At 38.2% G+C, this 23,695-nt stretch overlaps 1 protein-coding gene across 4 annotated transcripts in view; it reads left to right on the forward strand.

The window, feature by feature from the left end:
* The window catches only part of FAM240B (family with sequence similarity 240 member B), a 95,396-nt gene that overhangs the window by 53,067 nt on the left and 18,634 nt on the right, over positions 1-23,695 (forward strand). Inside the window, exon 1 of one of the 4 annotated variants that reach the window (XM_079925799.1) lies at positions 13,646-13,694. The exons of 2 other annotated variants lie outside the window; for them this stretch is intronic. In XM_079925799.1, the coding sequence (XP_079781925.1) occupies positions 13,686-13,694 (9 nt within the window). In that variant the 5' untranslated portion in view covers positions 13,646-13,685. Of the gene's footprint in view, positions 1-13,645; positions 13,695-20,842; positions 20,889-23,695 lie in introns of those variants that run through there. One more of the 4 variants, XM_079925801.1, reaches the window with a different exon arrangement.

Consider the following 23,695-nt stretch of genomic DNA (forward strand, 5'->3'; position numbering starts at 1 on the left):
TTTGCCAATATAGGATTTTCAGTTTATAAGGCTTTTTTTTTTCACTTCAGTACTTAAAATACATCATCCCAGTGCCTTCTGGACTGCAAGGTTTCTGCTGAAAAATCTGCTGAAAATTTTATTTGGCATCATTAATACATGATGATTCAGTGTCTATTGATTCTTTCAAGATTCTTTGTTTTTTACTTTTGTCAGTTTGATTATAATGTGTTTTAGTGTGGGTCTATTTGATTTTACCCTACAGTTCGTTTAACTTGTATTTTTCTATCCAAGTATTTCACAGTTTGGGAAGTTTTTGTCCATTATTCCTTCAGACGAGGTTTCTGCTGTTTTCTCACTCTTTTTTCTTCCTGGATTCCCATAATGTCTTCTTTTTTGGATTCCCATAATTCCATTAGGGTCTGTTCACGTTTCTTCATTCATTTTCCTTTTTGCTCTGAGAGCTAATAATTTCAAATGATTTTTCTTCAAGTTTACTGATGCCTTCCTCTGCCTGTTTCAGTCTGCTTTTGAACCGCTCTTGTGAAATTTTCAATTTAGTTACACTTTTAACTCCACATTTGCTTTTTTAAAATAAATTCTGTCTCTTTGTTGATATTCTCACTTTGTTGATATATCATCTTCCTGATTTCCTAGGCAGTTGTTTTCAAGAGTTCATCTAGCAACTCTGAAGCCTGTGTTTCTTTAGTGTCACTTTCTAGAGATTTATTATGTTCCTTTGAATGGGCCACGTTTCCCTGTTTTTTTCTGTGTTTTGTGAGCTTTTGTCAAAAATTGCATGTTGAAAAATACAGCCACCTCTCCCAGCCTTGTAGACTGGATACTTGCAGAGGAAGGCCTTCACTAATCAGCCTGGTGTAATGACTTAAGGTCTTCTCAGATCTTTTCTGAGGATGTGCCTTCACTGGACCTGTGTCTGCAGCCCAGCCACAGCCCCCTAATTCTGCCACACACAGATGTTTCATTTCCCCAAGAGCCGCACCCCTGTCTTCTTGGCCCTTAAATGTTCTGTTGTATTCCTCTGTCAGTAATCTCTGCCTTCCAAGTGTGTGCAGGTCTACAGTTGCCATGAAGTTTTCATGGGCCATCGAATCCATCATTGCTTTCACAGCCGCCAATCTGATATAAAAAATATTCCACTATTCCTGTCTCAGCTGTGAGTCATGTGAGACAGAAATCAGACTCTCAGACATTGCCTGGCATGCCACACATTGCAATCAAGTTGCACTCTTTTACTTTTCTCCCAATGGAGGACCAGTAATTGGGCAGCTTTCGCTCTACTGCACCATATTGAGTCAGGAGTGGGTTAGGATAAGAGTGAGCAAAAATGTCACGAAATTTTCTATCATTTTGAGAGTGACTCTTTCTTGACTGGGCATTCACTTTGTTGCTTCAGATTACTGACTGGTTTCTAGAGCTCCCACAAAGCTATTTGTATTCTGTTGTTTAGTTCAGTGTTTTCATGGGGTTACAGACCTGGAGTTTCCTATTCTGCCATCTTACCTATATCACTGCTGTCCTTCATTTTTGAAAGATGGTTTTACCAGATATAGAATTCTTGGTTAACAGTGTTTTTCTTTCAACACGTGAATATGAAATCCACCAGCCTTCTCCCTTGACGCTTTCAAAATTCTTTGTTAGTTTTTGCAATTTTAAAATAGTGTTTTCATGTAGATCTCCTGTTGGAGTTCACTGAGTTTCTTGGATATGTACTTTCATGTATTTTATCATATTTGAGGAGTTTGGGACAATTATCTCTTCAAATATTTTCCCTGATTTTCTATCCCTTTCTCTCCATGCAGCATTCCTATTATGGATATGTTGTCATACTTGATGATGTCTTGTAGATCTTTTACGTTCTGCTCGTTATTCTTCACTCTTTCCTCTTTCCACCTCTCAGACTGGATAGTCTCAATCAGTTCTTCTTCAAATGTGCCAATTCTTTATTCTGCCTGCTTAAATCTGCTAGTGAATCCCTCTAATAACTTTCTTATTTCAGTTGTGGCACTTTTCAACTCTAGAATATATATTTGATTCCTTTTTGTAATTTATTTCTCTTTATTAGTATTTGTCACTTGGTGAGGCACCATTTTCCTGATTTCCTTTAGTTCTTTGTCCAAAATTTCATTGAGTTCTATGGGAATATTTAAGAGAGTGATTTAAAGTCTTTTTAATGCCTGGACAATGTGTATATGTGTATGTCCACATTGTGTGGACAATGTATATGTATATATATACACACACACGCATATATATATATATATATATATATATATATATATATATACACATTTTTTTCCTCATTCATGGATCAAACTTTGTTGTTTGTTTTCATACCTCATAACTCTTTGTTGAAAATTTATATGTTAAATAATATAAAGTAGAAATTCTGGAAATCAGATTCTCCCTTCCTATCAGGATTTTCTGTTACAGCTGTTTGTTACTGTTGTTGGTGGTGGCGGTGGTATTGCTCCTGTTTGTTGAAATCTAGCTTGCATTTGGGAAGATGTAATGGTTATTACAGGTTGGAAGGAAGCTTTATGATATGAGAAGCCCATCACATTTTTTTGTGACTTTATTTTAAATTAATATAAAATGATGTTGGTTTTGTTGGATATATTTTTATGCTCCATGCTACTAACGTTTAAGATTCAAACATTTGACAAAAGTGTATTTAGGACTTTTCATAAGTATTTGATTGAGAGTATTTAGTGGTGATATTTTGTTTATTGTATATACATGGGTCTTTTTCTGGGCTCTCTAGTTTGTTCTATTGGTGTATATGTTTGTATTTAACCCAGTACTATTCTGTTTTAATTACTGTAGCTTGGTAATATGTTTTTTGGTTTTTTTTTTTTTTGCAGTATGCGGGCCTCTCACTGTTGTGGCCTCTCCCATTGCAGAGCACAGGCTCCAGACGCTCAGGCTCAGTGGCCATGGCTCACGGGCCCAGCTGCTCCGCAGCATGGGGGATCGTCCTGGACCGGGGCACGAACCCGTGTCCCGTGCATTGGCAGGTGGACTCTCAACCACTGCGCCACCAGGGAAGCCCAGTAATATGTTTTGAAAGCAGGAAGTGTGATCCCTTGAGCTTTATTCTTCAAAAGATTGTTTTGGCTATTTGGGGTCTTTTGTGGTGCCCTATGAATTTTTGGATTGCTTTCTCTATTTCTGTATTGACCATTGGGATTTTAATAGGGACTTCATTGAATCTGTGGACCACTATGGTATTATGTACATTCTAAAATTAGTAATCATGAACATGGGATGTCTTTCCATATTATCAGTGTCTTCTTTAATTTTCCTCATCATTTTTTTATACTTTTGAGTGTACAGGTCTTTCACCTCTGGTTACATTTATTTCTAAGTATTTTATTCTTTGTACTGAAGTTGATAATGGGATTTTTTCTTAATTTACTTTTCAGATTTTCATTGTTTGCGAATAGAAATGTAGTTGACTTCTGTATGTTGATTTTTATGTATTTCCACTTTAGTGAATTCATTTTCTGTGGAGTTGGTAAGACTTGCTACCAAAGAAATTGTGTCATCTACAAAGATAATTTTACTTCTTCCTTTCTAATATGAATGTCTTTTGTTTTTTTCCTTACTTAATTTATCCATCTAGGATTTCCAGAATTATGCTGAACAAAAGTGGCAAGATTGGACATCCTTGCCTTCATGTTCATAAAGGAAAAGCTGTCACTTTTTCACTATTGAGTTTGATATTAGCTGTGTCCTTTTCATATTTGGCCTTCTTTATGTTCATTTCCTTCTATTCCTAGTTTATGGAGGATTTTTATCTGAAAGAATGTTGAGTTTTTTCCAAATCTTTTTTCTGCATCTGTTGAGATGATCATGGGGGGGTTGTTTTTTGTTTTTTTCATTCTGGTAATGTCATGTATCATGACATTGATTGATTTATGAATGTTGAACCAACCTTGAATCCCAGCGTCATATGTATAATCCACTTGGTCATATGTATAATCCATTTAATGTGCTGTTTAATTTGGTTTGCTAGTATTTTGATGAGGTTTTTAACATCTGTGTGCATCAGGGATATTTTATCTTTTCTTGTAGTGTCTTTGTCTGGTTTTGATATCAGGGTAATGCTGGCCTTTTAAAATTAGTTTGGAAGAGTTCACAGTTTTTCAGTATTTAACAAGCGTTTGCTATGGTTTGAATATGTCCTTCCAAATTTCATATGTTACAAACCTAATGCCTGATGTGATAGTAAGAGTAGGTGGGGCCTTTGGGAGTTGCTTAAGTCATGAGGGTGGAGCACTCATAAATGGGATTAGTGCCCTTATTTTTTTTTTTTTAATAAAAGGCTCCAAAGATACCTCTAGTCCCTTCCATGATGTGAGAACACAGGGAGAAGTTACCAACTATGAGTCAGAAAGAATAGTCTCATCCAAGTGTGATGATGCCATAATGTCAGACTTCCGACCTCCAGAATGGTGAGCTGTTATTTATAAGCTACTCAGTCAGTGGTATTTTGTTAGAGTATCCCAAATGGAGTAAGCAAGAGTTTCAGAAAGATTGGCATTAATCTTCTTCAAATGGTGACAGAATTCATCTGTGAAGACATCTGATCTTGGGCTTTTCTCTGCTGAGATATTTTTGATTACTGATTCAATCTCCTTACTAGTTTTAGATCTCTTTAGCTTTTCTATTTCTTTTTTACTTAATCTTGTCAGGTTGTGTGTTTCTAGGAATTATCCATTTCTTCTAGGTTATCCAATTTCATGGCATACAATTAATCATAACAGTCCCTTATAATCCATTTTATCTCTGTGGAATCCATTTTATGTCTCCTTTCATACCTGTTTGATTTTATTGGGATCTTCTCTCTCTCTCTCTCTCTCTCTCTCTCTCTCTCTCTCTTTGTTAGACTAGCTAAGGATTTGTCAATTTTTGTTTTTCTTTTTAAAAAACTCAGCTCTTGGTTTCATTAATCTTTTCTCTTGTTTTTCTAGTCTGTATTTCATTTATTTCTGCTCTGCTCTTTATTTCCTTCCCTCTGCTAAATTTGGGCTTACTTTGTTCTTCTTTTTTCTAGTTTCTTGAGGTATGATGTTAGGTTGTTTATTTGAGACTTTTCTTTTATCTTAATCTAGGAATTTATGACTATAAACTTCCCTTGTAAAACTGCTTTTGATGTATCCCATATGTTTTGGTATACTGTTTTCATTTTAATTTTTCTCAAGACATTTTCTAATTTCTCTTTTGGTTTCATTTTTGAAAACAAAATAATCTTTCTCAAGATTATATTATTTAATTTCCACACATTTGTGAATTTTCCAGCTTTTTTTATGTTGCTTTTTATTTACATTCCATGGTGGACAGAAAAAATACTTAGTATAATTCAGTCTTGCTAATTTTATCAAGACTTGTTTTGTGACCTAATATGTGATCTAGGAGAAAGTTCCACATATAGTTGAGAATAATATCTAACTGTTGGGTGGAATTTTCTATATATGGCTCTTAGGTCCATTTGGTTTATAATGTTGTTAAAAGTTAGCTGTTCCTTTATTGATTTTATGTCTGTATGTTCTATCCATTATTGGAAATGTTCTGTGACACTTCAAAAATTTGTATCAGGGACTTCTCTTTGACTCCATGCTGGCCCACAGTGAAGCTAAAAATAGTATTTCCTGCAGGCATTCTTTTTCTTTAAGCTACAATGCAAAGAGACAGAATGACAGTCTCCCCTTTTGTTTCTGTTTTATTTTTTTTAATATTTATTTATTTGACAGTGCCAGGTCTCAGTTGTGGCATGCGGGATCTTCATTGCCACATGTGGGATCTAGTTCCCTGATCAGGGTTCAAACCCAGTCCCCCTGCATTGGGAATGCGGAGTCTTTTTTTTTTAACTGGAGTATATTTGCTTTACAGTGTTCTGTTAGTTTCTGTTGTACAGCAAAGTGAATCAGCTATACATATACATATATCTCCCCTTTATTGGATTTCCTTTCCATTTAGGTCACCACAGAGCCCTGAGTAGAGTGCCCTGTGCTATACAGTAGGCTCTCATTAGTTATCTATTTTATATATAGTATCAAGAGTGTATATATGTCAATCCCAGTCTCCCAATTCATCCCACACCCACTTTCCCCCTTGGTATACATGCGCTTTTTCTCTACATCTGTGCCTCTATGTATGCTTTGTAAATAAGATCCTCTATACAAATTTTTTCAGATTCCAAATATATGCGTTAATATACGATATTCGTTTTTCTCTTTCTGACTTACTTCACTATGTGTGACAGTCTCTAGGTCCATCCACATCTCTACAAATGACCCAATTTTGTTGCTTTTTATGGGTAATACTCCACTATATATATGTACCATATCTTCTTTATCCATTCCTCTGCTGATGGACTTTTAGGTTGTTTCTATGTCCTGGCTATTGTGAATAGGGCTGCTGTGAACATGGGGTGCACTTGTCTCTTCTTTCTCTTTAAGCTACAATGCAAAGAAACAGAAGAACAGGTGTTTCCCTTTAATTACTTAGAGTTTGACACCGCCCCCCCCCTTTGTTTCTGTTCTGAACACTGGCCACAAAATAGTTACAGTTTGACACAATCCTTGCCAATGAAATACCACCTGAGAGATTCTGAGAACTTACTTGTTTTCCTGATCCAGCATGGCTCCTTCCAACCTCTGTTGTCCTTTATAGGTCAATCATGCACACTTGAAAGCAAAAGAACACTTTCCAAAGATGATGTGGCAGGGTGATAAAACTTACCTGAGTCCTTCATCACATCATTGAGCTATCTCTCCGGCCCTGGATTTCTTATTAGGTGAGAAGGATAAACTGCAATATATTTAAGCCACTGCCGTATAATTTCCTGTATTCTTGGTAAAGAATGACCCACCTGGAAATGGCATTTCGAGATGCAGACCTCAATATTTAAAGTTGGCTGAATGGGGGTAGAAGAGAATATTCAGTTATTCCAGGCAAGAAAATTAGACATCTTTATTACATGGTGATGAAAATGTGTGATCGAACAGATACGTACTTATCCTGGGACACAAAATATAGGGTAAGGAGAAATGATAAAAGAAAAAAAATCGAGAATTTTAACTTGGGTGTGTTATATTTTGCTACTTTCTACGCAGTCCTCAAAGGCAGGGATGACTTCAGACTTCAGACAACCATTCTGCTCAAAACATGGAAGAATGAAATATAGCTTTGCTAAGGGAACATTCTCTAACTGCAGGCTGTAATGTATATTGAGACAAAGAGTCATGATTTGGATTTCTGTGAGTTGAAATAATAACAGCTAACATTTATATGACACTCCCTACATGCTAAACACTGTTGTAAGCACTTTACATTTATTAACATATTTAATCCTCACAACAGCCCTGTGATGGGTGCCATTATCTGCAACATCAGAGGGAACCATGTGATCATTGTAGCCACCAGCTGACCCTACAGCCACCTTGTGCCTCCCTTGGTCCCACCCAAGAATTTCTGAGCCTTCTTTCTGGTGAGTCTTGTGGCCTTTTCTCCCTCATTGTGAATCCTCCTGCCAATAAAACATGCTGTGAATGTTAACAAAAGGAAACCTCAACTAGAATTGGAGTCTGGAAGGCCGCCCCGTAGAGGGAGCTCTCATGCCGTGTCACTCATCATCAATTACCCCAACAGGTATTGACACATTTCTAAATGGAGGCCCAGAGAGGTTAATTACTGGTTGTACTGGGTCTCCCTTATTTTTTGAAGCTGCATAATTTAGTCTCTCATTTCACTAGCAAAAGTTTTGTTCAGACCATATATCAACTTGTTTTTGTTTGTTTGTTTTATTGAAGTATAGTTGATTTACAGTGTTGTATTAATTTCTGCTGTACAGCAAAAGTGATTCCAATATATACATATATACTCTTTTTTATATTCTTTTCCATTATGTTTTATCTCAGGATATTGAATATTGTTCCCTGTGCTATACAGTAGGACCTTGTTGTTTATTCATTCTATATGTAATTGTTTGCATCTGCTAACCACAAACTCCCAGTCCATCCCTCCCCCAACCACAAGTCTGTTCTGTATGTCTGTGAGTCTGTTTCTGTTTTGTAGATAGGTTCATTTATATATTTTATTGATAGATTCCACATATAAGTGATATCATATGGTATTTGTCTTTCTCTTTTTGACTTACTTCACTTAGTATGATAATCTGTAGCTCCATCCATGTTGCTGCAAATGGCATGACGTCACTCTTTTTTATGGCTGAGTGTTACTCCGTTTTATATATATACCGTGTCTTCTTTATCCATTCACCTGTTGATGGACATTTAGGTTTCAACTTGTTTATTGTTTTTTGGGGTTTTTTTTTTCAATTTAAGCCAAATTTAACAAAAACCCAGCCACCTATGTTTTCCTAGGCCTTCTGCCCAGATCCTCCTAGGACCATGCCTGGGAAATGTACCAGTGCCCCTTAAGACTCCAAGTCTTAAGTAAAAACAGCTTGAATAAAACTCAGGATCATCACTCAAACAATGAAATCTGGATGTCAGAAGAACTCACCAGAACACCTGAGGAGTACTGAGAAGCCAGTGGGGCTCAATGGGTCCATGCTTGGTACCAAGCACCAGTTTGGGGTGGACTCCAGGTGTCCTCTGGTGGGTATCTCTGATATCCTGCTGGCTACACCATGCATGTTTGAAGAAAAAATTAATCAGTTGACCTAAGAAAAAGATGGAAAATTTTATTTGAACCACCCTGAAGATTACAACCCAGGAAACAGGCTTTCAGAAAGCTCTGAGGCTGTGACAAAGTGAGAGAGTGACATTGACATATATACACTACCAAACGTAAAATAGATAGCTAGTGGGAAGCAGCCGCATAGCACAGGGAGATCAGCTCTGTGCTTTGTGACCACCTAGAGGGGTGGGATAGGGAGGGTGGGAGGGAGAGAGACAGAAGAGGGAAGAGATATGGGAACATATGTATATATATGTATAACTGATTCACTTTGTTATAAAGCAGAAACTAACACACCACTGTAAAGCAATTATACTCCAATAAAGATGTAAAAAAAAAAAAAGAAAGCTCTGAGGACTGCACCCATTAGAGGTCAAAGCACAGTTAAATAAGTATTTGAGATAAAGGGTTATATGTCAAAACAATATGTATTGTTAACAGTTTACACAATCCAGATGTACACATACAAAGCAAGTATCAATAGAAGGTCATGGGTCATCATAGCCCCTTACAAGATAAAGATGAAAGGTTATCTCCTAAGGAGTTATGATCCTTGATGAGATTAAGATGGAATGTTATCTCCTAAGAAGGTCTGGTTAATGCAGATGCACAACACACACTAAAGGGGTGGGAGGAGGCCCAAATGGTCAAAGAAAATTTTTATGTTTAAATTTTTCTTATCTTGTCATAAAGTATGAATTTTATTTCATCAGGAGGGAGAGAAGGAAACTGTCATCAGGTAATCTGTCACCTGCTAGTTATTCAGTTTCACTGTATTTTCTGCAGTTTCAATGAGCTCCTTGGAAACATTTTTTATTGAGTTTTTCTTTCTTTAAATTGTTGCTTTTGTATAGGTGGTACCCTACAAAATAGTTTCAGAATTAACTCCTCTCTCTCCTTATGTAAAAAAGTTTTCACCTGTAAAATTTGGTTCTGCTATTAAAGTCGGCATTCAGTTTAAAGTAAACAGGTTTATTACTTTCATAGACTCAATATTAAATATTACCACTTCAATAAGATAAAATTTGAACATCAATATTAGACAAGGTTGTCACATGTAATATCAATTATACATTTTTAACCCACTGGACCAAATAATGGGCATGCAGTTAGTAACACAGTAGAAGGATATGATGAAAACCAGAGCTATTTGTGTTGTCAGAAATGAGTATTCTAAACGTTTATTTTAAGGACAAAATGTGCTCCTCCAAAATGGGATAAGAGCCACTCTAAAATGAGAAGTTATCTCACTTGGATACAGTTTATTGGAAAACACTCACCAGGGGTCAATTCCTGCTTCAGCTGGTAGAGAACTAAGCAGACTGTGATATGTCATCGCCAGATTCCATTCAAGGATTAATGGCTCCAAAGAACAAGATGCCTCTCTAAGTCTTCCTGTAACTTTACACCCAATAGTGACTTGTCCCTCCATTCTAGTCGCCTTTGCACACCGAGGGGCAGAGGATGGATTTTCACAAGTCTCAGAGGAACAGGGCACATGGATAATCCAATACATGTTCTAAATCATCTCTTTTGGTTCAGGCCAAGTCATGGCACTTGTGGGATCTGCCAAAACAGAAGCTCCCCTGCCCTGGGGTGGGTGGGATAGCAAGAGATGGAATTTGTTTAGAGCCATCTCTCACCACAAGGGAAGGCTACAATGTCCCTGGAAAGATAATTGTCTGATTCTGCTACTAATTTGGTTCAAATGACCTTGGAAGGCTGAGGGATTTCTGTAACTCCTCCACTCCATATATAAAGGACTGTAACAATGAGATTTCAGGACAGCACCTGTGGTCTCCACAAATCAGAGCTGAGGATCCAGGAGTGGGACTCTGAGACTTGCCCTCCTTTGCATCCCAGCAAGATATCAGTTCACCTGTAAATTCATCTTTAAGGTACAGTGTGTTCAGCTTTGTGTTGTCAGGTGTGGGAATAGCTTACATCTGGGGCTGGGAGTTGAGTCCCAATTTTTATACATGTGTCCTTTTTGGCCATTTGGACTCATTTTTTTCCCCTCACTTTGAACACCCCACCCTGTACCTGTTTGGAAATAGAGTTAGACAGGCCAATAGGACTTTTCCATCTCTTGATTTCTACATGTCAGTTATGCATGAATTTCAAGTTAAAGAGTGTGAAAAAAAAATCAGAAATCAGTTTTTTATCTCACTGAACAAGGCTCTCTTAAGATTAAATAAATAAAATACAGAATACACCTCATGTTGATTAATGGATAACTTAGTCTTTCCTTTTAGCACAAGAATGCAATAAAACTTGTTAAAATTTACATTTATTTGTTTAAATGAGTTTTTTTTTTATGTTTGAACACAATTGACTTAAAACACATGCTAACTCTATATTGGCACTGCCATGGTTTGTTTATCCATTAATTCAACAAATATTTTTTGAGTGCCAACTACTTTCCAGGGTCTATCTTGGGGTGGCACATTCACATATGTTCTCCTGAGTACAAGACTAGAAGCTGTGCTTTCATCTTTTCACTAAGAGCTGAATACATTTACAGTCTGGTATTTTCTGCCCTAGTAGAGACTAAAAGCACCGCTATAGAAGATGATTATCTAAGTCCATAAACTTTCCAACATTTCCATAACTGCAGAGTGCAATATGGAATTATACATTCAACGTTTAATAATACATAGCCTTTGACCTGCAGTTATACTTCTAGGAGTTTATGCTCCATATATACTTGTGAACAAAATGTATGATTCACTCTGTAATTTTTTTGTCCAAATAAGAATTAATTTAATGTCCATCAATACAAGAATGCTTAAATAAATTATGGCATATCCATTAAAAGTGGCAACCATGAAAAACAATACGGGCTGGTAAGGAAATATTTTTTGAAGTGAAAAAAGAAAAATGCAGAACAGTGTATATAGTATGGTTCTACTTGCAAAAAGCATGCACACATGTGGTTTCATTAAAATGGAAATATAAATAAGACATCATTAACAGTGGACAGCTTTGGGAAGTGTATCTGGCAACAGCAAGGAAAGAGAAGATTTTGAGTTTTATATCCTTCAGTACTTTTTGAAATGTTTTGCTGTGTACTACTCTATTTTCACATTCTTTAAGGAGCATCTTTGCTTATAGTGTAAAACTTCAAAACTGGTTGACCAAATTATTTGGGGGATTTTCTGACAAGAAAGATTGAATAAATTGTGGCATGCAATAATTTTCATATGTATCCCCAATATATGGACCATCACAACAAAAGGGGAAAAATTTTAAAAGTGACCTACAATACTCAGAGAGAAAAAGGAAGGTGAATGCTGCTCTAAGTCTCCATATTTTGGTCTCAAGTGTCTTGTCTCCTTCAATACCACCACCAAGTGTGCCAACTGTGTTTGTCCTCCTTGTCAGCCATGCTCACTGTTTTCTCCTCGCACTCCAGTCTTCCAGAATTTGTCTGTTTGGACACAGCTGCCTCTCTCACATCTCTTGATTTTCTAAAGAATTATGCTTTATTGATCATAATGATCCAGCTTATTTAGAACCTGCTCTCTGTGGGGCAGAAATGTGAGATAACAACCACCATGATTTTATTCTCACTCAGCAGAGCAATAAAAATGATTAAGGAGGTTTGTTCCATATATTCCACTTTCTAAAAAAAAAAGAAATGTTTCTAGACATGCAACTATTTGGGAAATCAGACTCTGGCTAAAACCCACTTTTTTAAAGAAGATACACAGATCATTTTCTGTCCAGGAAAAAGTAACATTGATTAATGACAGTCAAGTAGCCACTGGGCTGGAATTGGGGATGGGGGGAGAAATGATATTTTAGCCAAATTTTATATCTTAGCCATCTTACCACTTACTTTTAAAGATTTTTTTTAATGGGAGTAGAATATAAAATTTGCTAGAGAAGTTATCACTTTTAGCTCAAAATTCTTTGGAGAATTTTGACTTACCAGATGAATGATGTCATCATGAGGGAATCATAGGTGTTTTGTCCATTGGGCAAGAAAGTTTACGGTGCACTGGGTGAAGGGTGTTCTATTAAGCAAGGTCCTTGGCCCACAGTATTTAGAGTTTGGTTAATGGGAAAAGGGGATGGAGACCTGGCTCTTGGTCCCAACTCAGCCAGACACAGAGGCTCTCTGTGCTTCAATGGAGTTGGGCAAATGCAGACCCAGGGGCTTCTCAGTGACTGGCAGGATGGGCTTTATGGCCCCCCAGTTCCCTTCCAACCCCAGTAAGGTGTCTAGACATCAAATGGAACAGCCTAGATGTGACCAATATAAACCTACAGTGGTTAGCAGTGACCAGGGAGGTGGAGGAGGCTAAACTCTGTTTGCTTTTGCTTTGTAGTGTTTTATTTTAACTCTACACGTGCCCAGTGTATATTTTTTCCTGGAGTCTAAGGCATAGCTACATGGTTCACGGAGAACTCTAAGGTTTTTCCCATTAGACCATGTAGGACTCAGAAACTGGTGACCGAAAGGCCAAATCTAGCCAACAGACATTTTCTGATATTCATACAATGCTTTAAAATGTATTAAATTCATTATCAACATTTTAAAAATAAGGAGATAACACATTTTTAGAAATCAGAATTTTTAGCTTGTCTTGAAAAACTTTTGGCAGCTCTGGGACCAAGCTCTGCTGGCAACAGTCCGTTCGAGCTGTGTCTCCTTTAAATGGGCCGTGCATTCTAGAATTTGTTACAGAGCCATCTAAATGCACCTGGACCCTGCAGGCTTCTGAGTCTGTGGCCCCTGACTTGTAGGCAGTCAATGTTATGGATATGAATTAGACCACCCAGGATTTTATTAAGCAATTACTCTGTCAGGTGCTAAATACTTATCACAGCAGCTTTTTCAGTTGAAAATTAATTTAATCTTGTGAAAGTATGTATTGTTCCATTTTACAGATGAGAAAACAGACCTGGTTCAAGTAACTTGCCCATGTGGAACGTAGAGTTCTCCTAACTCCTAGTTCACGGCTGTTTCCATGACTCAGGTAGGGTTGTGCTCCTGGAGGGGTTAATTCTGAGCTCATTGAAAAATGTTCCTCTGCTAGAGAATGGTCCATAATTCATAACTGTCAGTGGTGTCAGGAAGATGCGTGTACTTGATATAAATTTTTTTTAACTTTTTATTTTGAAATCATTTTAGATTTAGACAAAGTTGCAAATCTGTCACCCACTTTTCTCTAATAGTAACATCTTACATAACCAGGTACATTTATCAAAACTATGAAATAAAAATTGGTACAATAAAATTAACTGCAGGGCTTCCCTGGTGGCACAGTGGTTGAGAGTCCGCCTGCCGATGCAGGGGACACGGGTTCGTGCCCCGGTCCGGGAAGATCCCACATGCCACGGAGCAGCTGGGCCCGTGAGCCATGGCCGCTGAGCCTGCGCGTCCGGAGCCTGTGCTCCACAACGGGAGAGGCCACAACAGTGGGAGGGCCGCGAAAAGCAAAAAAAAAAAAAAAAAAAAAATTAACTGCAGACTTTGTTCTGATTCCTCCACTTTTTCCACTGATGACCTTTTTCCTGTTTCAGGATCCAATCCAGAATACTACATTGTATTTATGGTAACTAGATCAATTCCAGTCTGTGACAGTTTTTCAGTCTTTCCTTGTCTTTTGTGACCTTGACACTTCTAACAAGTAGTGATCAGGTATTTTGTAGTGTTCCAGAATTTGATTTTGTCTGCAGTTTTCTCATGAATAGACAGACTTAACTTTCTGGTGTTAAGGAAAGTATACCACAGAGGTGATGTGTCCCTCTGGCTTATATCAGAGGACATGTGATATCAATATTGCTTATTACTAAGGATGTGAACCTTGGTCATGTGGTTAAGGGTGCTATTTGTTTCTCTACTGTAAAGTTACTATTTTCCCTTCAGTCACCAAGTCATCCCCGACTCAAGGGGAGGGGAATTCAGCTCCATTCTCAGGATGGGGGCCAGTAATCAAGAATTTGTGGTCATATGTTAAAATTACCACAGTGGTTACTGAATTTTTGGAGAGATTTTTTTGAGGCTATGCAAATACACTATTTCTCCTTAAAGTTTCATCCACTAATTTTATCATTCATCAAAGGATCCTACCTGCAGCAACTATTGTGGTATTCTCATGATGATATTTCTATTCCCCTCATTCCTTCTACATTTATTCATTGGAATTCTTCTGAAAGGAATGTGTTCCTTCTCCCCCATTTATTTATTTCACTAATTTATATTGGATCCATTCTTTGGTCATAACTAATATCATGTCATTTGTTGCTCAAATTGTTCCCAGTTTTAGATATTGGGTGCTCTTTCAAGTTGGTTTCTCATCTTTCTTCAATGCCCCTCTTACTTTTTGGCATTACAAAATGCTCCTCAGTACCAAGGATTTTAAACGGTAATGTGTGTCCAGGATTTATTCAGTGCTCTGCATAAGAAGTTGGTGGGGGGTGGGAGGGGGCAGTAAATGTGAGAGAAAAAGGTAAATAACAATTTGTCTCTTGAAAGAAGAAAAGAGTAATTTTTATTTTTTTAACTTTTTATTTGGAAAAAAGTGTCAAGATTGTGAAATGTTACAAGAATAGCTCTGATCTAGTTACCAAGACTCCCAGTCTAACCCCACAGAGATACAAAAACTCTCAGGATTGAAACTGTAGGTTGGACCTGGGTGAGTCCAACAAATGCCCTTGCAGAGAATAATTATATTCTCTGATGACAGAAACTAAGCAGTCTTTAGTTTTTCTAGGGTAGGTGAACTTTCCCATAAATGAGTGGGGAAATTGGTTCAAACTGTGGGAAGTGATGACAGGACCTTTGCAATCAGACAGCATAGCTTCAGAGCTCAGCACCAGCATTAACTTGTTCTGTGATGTGAACAAAAATTTAAAACTTCTAAGCTTGACTTTTTGTCTGGTAATAGGAAATAATAAGACCTACTTCCCAGAGCTATTTATATCATTAAATAAGATAATTTTCAAGATCTCGTTAGCAACTGCAAAGCATGATTCATCACCCACTATTACTTCTGTGTGATGTCAACACCTGATGAGTGAACAGACCAGGGACCCTGAAATCCACAGGTCTGGGCTAGATTCGTGGATTTCCCCGTTATTAGCTCAGTGACTGTGGGTAAGTCTCTAAGCCCCTCAGACTCACTTTTTCATTCACAAATACAGAAATAATAAAACCTACCACAATATTCTGAGGATTAAATGAGATAACAGTTAGTACTGTACTCGATGCAAGTCGATAATTTGAATATAGAATGATGCGGACGATGATGAGTGTTTTCCCATAGGCCACATATTATGTTAAGTGTTTTAGATGCTAATCTCATTTACTTCTCACAACAATCTTTTTTTTTAATTTATTATTTATTTATTTATTTATTTTTGGCTGTGTTGGGTCTTCGTTGCTGCACGCGGGCTTTCTCTAGTTGCGGTGAGCGGGGGCTACTCTTCGTTGTGGTGTGTGGGCTTCTCATTGCAGTGGCTTCTCTCATTGTGGAGCACAGGCTCTAGGCACAGGCTTCAGTAGTTGCGGCACCCGGGCTCAGTAGTTGTGGCTCACGGGCTCTAGAGCACAGGCTCTGTAGTTGTGGCACACGAGCTTATTGCTCCGCGGCATGTGGGATCTTCCCGGACCAGGGATCGAACCCGTGTCCCCTGCATTGGCAGGCAGATTCTCAACCACTACGCCACCAGGGAAGCCCAGCAATCTTTTTTTTTTGTAGAGAAACTTAAGCTTTAGAAAGGTTATTTAAGTTTCCCAAGGTCACATGGACTCAAGGCCACTTCCTTACTTAATTGTTAGCTATTTGCCTAGTCATTATTGGCATCCCTCCTTCATGACTTTGTGTCATTTCAATAAATTCAGATAAATCCCAGAGGAAACAACAGGGCTGAATTATTATGGGCACGTTCAATATAAGCATTTTTTTCTTATTAGTCTTCTTTTACTTAAAATGCTCAGCTATCTCAGAACTCACTCGTACTGCCACAGGCAGTCTTTTATTTCACCTGCACCTTTTCTTAAGACCCAAATATCATACAGTGGGCAAAAATCTGAGGTGGCTTTGAAGTATATTAATTGCAGGGAAAACTATGGAGAGGGACTCAAGACAAATTTAAATAGCCTTTAAGAGGAGAGGGGAGGTTAAAGAGAAAATGTTTTCTGAAAAAGTGCTAAACTGAGGAGAAGTGCTTTCACATAATCTTCCAACTTCCAACTGCAAAGGAGGAGACGGTAAGAAAACTCACTTTACTCTCATCCAGGGGGGCCCAAAGGTGGGATGGGAGGAGAAACCCATCAAAATATCTCAGAGCCACTGTCAGTTGCAGTCATCTTAGCAACTGGTACTAGGAACATCACTCCTAAAGTTATTTTCACTATGGGTGAAAAAGACAACCTGAGAGGAGATGAAGTGGTAGCTGTGTCCCCTGACACTTGTAGAGGCAGAATTTCCAGGTGATGGGATCAGCATTTGTGTGGGATGGGGGAAGGGTGCCTCTAGTTTGTGTGTGTGTATTTTGGTTCCTATCATGATGCACATAAAACTGATAATGGTGGGCACCTTTCATAAAGGTACTGGAGAGAAGAAGGGAAGTTTGTCTTAATTCAATAATCATAAAATAATCTTGGAAAAAAATTAATCTAGCTCTGCCTTGAGAAAGAACTAATGATTTGCATATCACTCAGAACAAATTTAACCAGGGCGTATGCTTCTCGCATTACCCAGCTCTTCCCATGAGTTGCCATCTTTCTGATGGGCTGACTGGGAAGTGTGACTGTGATGAGCACAGGCTTTGGAGTTGGGTAGGGTTTGAATCCCAGCTCCATCACCATAGATTAGGTGACTTTGGGCAATGGCTTGCCTCTTTGCATGTCTTCAGTCAAATATGGATAAGAATAGTGTTGTAAGAAGTGAATGCAAGATATAAGGCATTTTGAAAAATGAAGGTGTTCAGTAAGTACTCAATAAAGAGCATAAAAATAAGCCAGAGATCACAGACTAGCAGCCCACCAGCCAGTAGCGGAAGGCATGGCAGCAGGTTTTCTCTGGTCCCTTCATGGGGGCATGAACTCACTTCATACCTGAACTTGCTTATTTCTTATTTCTGTGACTATAAAAGCACCACTGATCTGTCCCACAGGAGATCACAGTGGTTTTCCCTTCTTCCTGACTCTACTCAGAGAACAACTTGGGAAAGTAATACCTTTTCATTCTCATTGGAGCCCCTACAGGGGCAGCACCGCATACATAGTTGAAGGACCAGGTGAAGATGCAGAGAAAGTAACTCTCAGTGCTTAGGTTTCTCATCAGTACCCTTTAGGAAAACTGGACACCTTTTATTTTCTGTTCCCTGTCTCATTTTGATATTTTCCTGAAAAAATGCGTTTCTAAAGTTACTGTCAATTCTGTTTCTTGAGGGTACAAAGGAGAGGATACCAGCTCCTACCATGCTGCTCACAGCACAGTATATAATGCAACAGATGTAAAACAAGTAAAAAAAGAAGTTGGTGTGGCATAGCTCATGCAAAACAAAATGCATTTCCTCTTATAGAAGTTCTTACAAGTTGTCATGATCCCAAATGCTGAAGTTCAATTTCCCAGCAGTTTCCAGCAAAACAAGCACTTAGTTTATGAAGTAGCATGGGAGGATTGAGTCCAAACTTTAGCAGAGTGGCAACTGTCAACTTTAGTAAGACAATCACTTCTTAAACATATTGGGCATCACTTAGTGAATATAATTATAAGCTCTGACACCAAAGGTCCCCAAATATAGCATCCTAAGTGATATAAGGGCGAAACATCACGAAGAGCTTTTGTTAAAGTGTTCTCTGTTCACAGTCCAACCCTGGGCCTTGGACAAGAAGGGAATCCTCTTATCCCTGAGGTGTAAGGGTTTCTAGTTCTGACAGCTCAGCAATAGAGATAAATAAACCTTAAATATGGTCTGAGTCAAGAAGGAGCAAAGCATTTAATATCATTTATAAAATAGAGACGATGAGAGCTTATTTAGGTGATGGTTCAAGTTCAGTTAACATTTTTGATCTCTTACCAGGGATGGGACAATAGACTGTGAGCTCCCTGAGGGCAAGCATGTATTGTATTGGTAGATGAACATTTGGAGAATGAATGGCAGTGTATTAGGTGCTTTCCTCTGTATTGCCACATTTAAACTCTAGTTCATGGATAATGAAACTGGGGCTCAGAGCACCTGAAGGGGTTATTGCCTAAAGTCACAGTAGTGACAACAGTCCTCCGTCCTCCTTCTTAACTCCCTGGCCATCCTGGCTGTCAGAGCACAGCCTCCAGGTCTGCTGAGTGAGACCAAAACCGAAGTTGTGTTTGGTAGGTAGCTGTGTCCACATGTCCTCTAGTGAGTGAGGTGAGGCTTGGTAGAAAGTTTCAATCCCAGTTGCTGCTGGGATGACAGCAAGAACCAGTGTGGACAGTGAGGATGCTATTTGCACATTCAGGTTTGGAGGCAGGAATGTGTAGGAGGAAGGGAGGCAGAGAGAAAGTGAAATAGTTCAGAATGCCCTTCAGGGAGAGCCTTGGGGAGGAGGTTTTGAGAAAAGCTAAGGAAGAAAGACATAAAGCTAAAGCTACAGATAGAGAATACATCCCTTAAGAGGAGCAACTAGGGAGCCATCAGACTTCATGTAACCGAAAACCCTCTTTTCTTCAGCAAGCACAGTGTTCGCCTCCTTGAATAGGATGTCTTGAAGCAAAGCATGTGCTCTGCAGATGACCACAGTGCCCACTGCTCCCTGTTGCTCAGGTCTAGTAGCTTCACTTCCTTATGAGTAAAGGGAGCCTGGCCTGGCCCCTGAGGACGTCTGAGTTCAACCCTTCCTCAAGTCCTCCCAAAGGTCACAGCCTCAGAAGTGCTTCCTGACCCAAAGGGAACAGGAAGGAGAGCCAGCATGCATCAGATTCTTCAGAGACTGCTGCCTGATTTCCCAAAGGCTTACGCTGATTTAATTTATTCCTTGGATGTATAGATACCACCCTGCTTTCAGCTGTTTCTCTTAACCTAGCTCATAATTACACAACTACAATGTTTTTTAGAATAAATCCTCCTTCCATATCCAAACTACACCTTTTATCCAAATGGAATGTGTGTGAAATGACATGATGAAATGATGATGTGAGCAGTCTGTGTTGCTGAATAGACCTCTTTTTTTAAAAATGAAAATCTCTTTAGAAAAAAATATTAATTCAAAATTTCAAGAAAAAAAATTAATGAGTTCCTATTAGACCAAATTATCCTTTTTTGAATACCAGATACCCAACATAAACTTTAAATTTTTAGGGACATTTTGTAATAAAAGAATGTGTGAATGAATCTTGCATTACCTTTTGTCTACTTAAATTGAAAGTCTGCATTAACACCTTCCTCCCAGTTCAAAGCAAGTGCTACTTTCTTATCTAGCATTTATAGAGGCAGAGGTCACATCAGGAAAGTGAGAGTCTTAGACACTCCTGCAGCTTGACATTCACAGGAAACCTAACTGCACACATCCTAGACTCTAGTTCTATGAAATAAAATTTTAAATATGATACATACTTTTTAAAGTCTGACATATGCTTTTGTTAACTCTTTTTTAAATTGGAGTATAATTGCATTACAATATTGTGTTAGTTTCTGCTGTACAATGAAGTGAATCAGCTATATGTATACCTATATACCCTTCTTCTTGGATCTCCCTCCCACTCCACCCCCCATCCCACCCCTCTAGGTCATCAGAGAGCACCGAGCTGAGCTTCCTGTGCTTTATAGCATGTTCCCGCTAGCTATCTATTTCACACATGGTAGTGTATATATGTCAATCCTAATCTCCCAATTCGTCCCACCCTCCCCTACCCACCCTGTGTCCACATGTCTGTTCTCTATGTCTGCATCTCTATTCCTGCCCTGCAAATAGGTTCATCTGTACCATTTTTCTAGATTCTACATATATGCCTTAATATACGATATTTGTTTTTCTCTTTCTGGCTTACTTCACTCTGTGTGACAGACTCGAGGTCCATCCACGTCTCTACAAATGATCCAATTATTTCCTTTATATGGCTGAGTTATATTCCATTGTATATATGTATCACATCTTCTTTATCCATTCATCTGTTGTTGGACATTTAGGTTGTTTCCATGTCCTGGCTATTGTAAAGACTGCTGCAGTGAATATTGGGGTAAGTGCGTCTTTTTGAATTACGGTTTTCTCAGGGTATATGCACAGTAGTGGGATTGGTGGGCCATATGGTAGTTCTATTTTTAATTTTTTAAGGAACCTCCAAACTGTTCTCCACAGTGGCTGTATCAATTTAAATTCCCACCAACAGTGCAAAAGGGTTCCCTTTTCTCCACACCCTCTCCAGCATTAATTTTTTGTAGATTTTTTGATGATGGCCATTCTGACTGGTGTGAGGTGATACCTCATTGTAGTTTTGATTTGCATTTCTCTAATAATTAGTGACATTGAACATCTTTTCATGTGCCTCTTGGCCATCTGTATGTTTTCTTTGGTGAAAGGTCTATTTAGGTTTTCCAGCCATTTTTCATTTGCATTGTCTGTTTTTTTGATATTGAGCTCCATGAGCTGTTTGTATATTTTGGAAATTGACCCTTTGTCTGTTGCTTCTTTTGCAAATATTTTCTCCCATTCTGAAGGTTGCCTTTTCGTCTTGTTTATGGTTTCCTTTGCTGTACAAAAACTTTTAAGTTTCATTAGGTCCCATTTGTTTATTTTTGTTTTTATTTTCATTACTCTAGGAGGTGGGTTAAAAAAGATCTTGCTGTGGTTTATGTCAAAGAGTGTTTTTCCTATGTTTTCCTCTAAGAGTTTTATAGTGTCCAGTCTTATATTTAGGTCTTTAATCCATTTTGAGTTTACTTTCATGTATGGTGTTAGGTAGTGTTCTAATTTCATTCTTTACATGTAGTTGTCCAGTTTTCCCAGCACCACTTATGAAGAGGCTGTCTTTTCTCCATTTTATATTCTTGCCTCCTTTGTCTTAGATTAGGTGACCATATGTGCGTGGGTTATCTCTGGACTTTCTATCCTGCATCATCGATCTATATTTCTGTTTTTGTGCCAGTACCATACTGTCTTGATTACTGTGGCTTTGTAGTATAGTTTGACTTGAGGGAGGCTGATTCCTCCAACACCGTTTTTCTTTCTCAGGATTGCTTTGGCTATTTGGAGTCTTTTGTGTTTCAATACAAATTGTAAAATTTTTTGTTCTAATTCTGTGAAGAATGCCATTGGTAATTTTATAGGGATTGCATTGAATCCACTCTTGCCACTCTTATTCAACATAGTTTTGGAAGTCCTAGCCATGGAAATCAAAGAAGAAAAAGAAATAAAAGGAATCCAAATTGGAAAAGAAGTAAAACTGTCACTGTTTGCAGATGACATGATACTATATGTAGAAAATCCTAAAGAAGCTACCAGAAAACTACGAGATCTAATCAATGAATTTGGTGAGGGTGCAGGATACAAAATTAATGCACAGAAATCTCTTGCATTCCTATACACTAACAACAAAAAAATCATAAAGAGAAATTAAGGAAACAATCCCATTTACCATTGCAACAGAAATAATAAAATACCTAGGAATAAACCTACCTAAGGAGGCAAAAGACTTGTACTCAGAAAACTATAAAACACTGATGAAAGAAATCAAAGATGAAATACATGGATGGAGAAATATACCATGTTCTTTGATTGGAAGAATCAATATTGTGAAAATGACTATAGATTCAATGTTAGCAATTCTTTCAATGTCAAGTGACTAGGAATTTATTAGAAATCTGTGTGCTGAATCCATTAGCCAAGGACAGAAAATAAATGGGAAATAATGTGCATACAGGAGAGAACATGTGCTCCTATCAGGCTGCAGGACGGGCCCTGCTCCACTCTTCAGAGCTCAGGCTCAGAGAGAACCTGGAGAGCCCCAGGGTACAGTGCCCTCCCACACGCTTCTGGCAGTTTTGCCCAAGTCAGTTGTGGCTACAGAAATGACCAGATGAATAGAAGATGGGTCTAGGAGGAAAAATAGGAGTGGATTTTTTAAAAATCTTTACAGAATACTCAAAGTTGCCTTCAGTTCCAGAAAACAAAGTTTCTTCCTACTTTAGGACATTTATATATCTCTACAAGTGGGAAGGTCTTGCCACCTCTGGCACAGGTGTCAGTCTGTTATTATAAATATAATATAAATAAAATATTCTATGTTATTCTGTATTATAAATAATTCTATATTATAAATTGCATATTCTATAGCATAAAATATTATAATTCTATAATATAGAATTACCATTCTATATTATAAATATGAAATAATAAATGGGTTATTTATTCCCTGAAAGCTTTTCTAAACTTCTCTCTCACCCCCAATCCTCTGGGCTGCCCCCCGAGACAATCCAGTTTGAATGGGATCACTGGGATTCTGTAGCAAGGGAGTGAAGGTCCAGGTCCTTTCCAATCTCCAGCCAGGGACAAAGCTCTTCTCTGAGCAGGCACTCACCAGCAGGCAGAAAAGGATTTGTTTTGCAGTCTTTTTCATCTACCTGCCCACCAGAGCCACTAAGGTCTGGAAAACGGGCAATGTTTAAGTAAAAAGTAAATGTTTTTTAGTAGTAAACATGTATACTTCCAAATAGTCACCATTTCTTGTGATGAGGATTGATAGAATAGAGGGCATCCACTTTGAAGATGGACAGACCTAGATCCAAATTTCTGCTCTTTCATGCTCAGTTATGAGGCTATAAGCAAACTCTGTCTCTCAGTTTCCTCATCTGAACCATGAATTCAGAATCACCCATCTCACAGAGTTGTAGTGAGGATCAAATGGGACAGTGTGTAAGAAAAGCCTATTGCACATTATATGCTCAATAAATGGTAGATGTTATTATGTGAGGAAGGATGGAAAGAACATAACATTTTCTGTGTGCCTGTTATTTGCCTTGCGTTGTGTTTAGAGCTTTGCATACACCA

The sequence above is a fragment of the Stenella coeruleoalba genome (genome assembly GCF_951394435.1).
Source record: "Stenella coeruleoalba genome assembly, chromosome: 7".
Taxonomy (NCBI): Eukaryota; Metazoa; Chordata; class Mammalia; order Artiodactyla; family Delphinidae; genus Stenella; species Stenella coeruleoalba.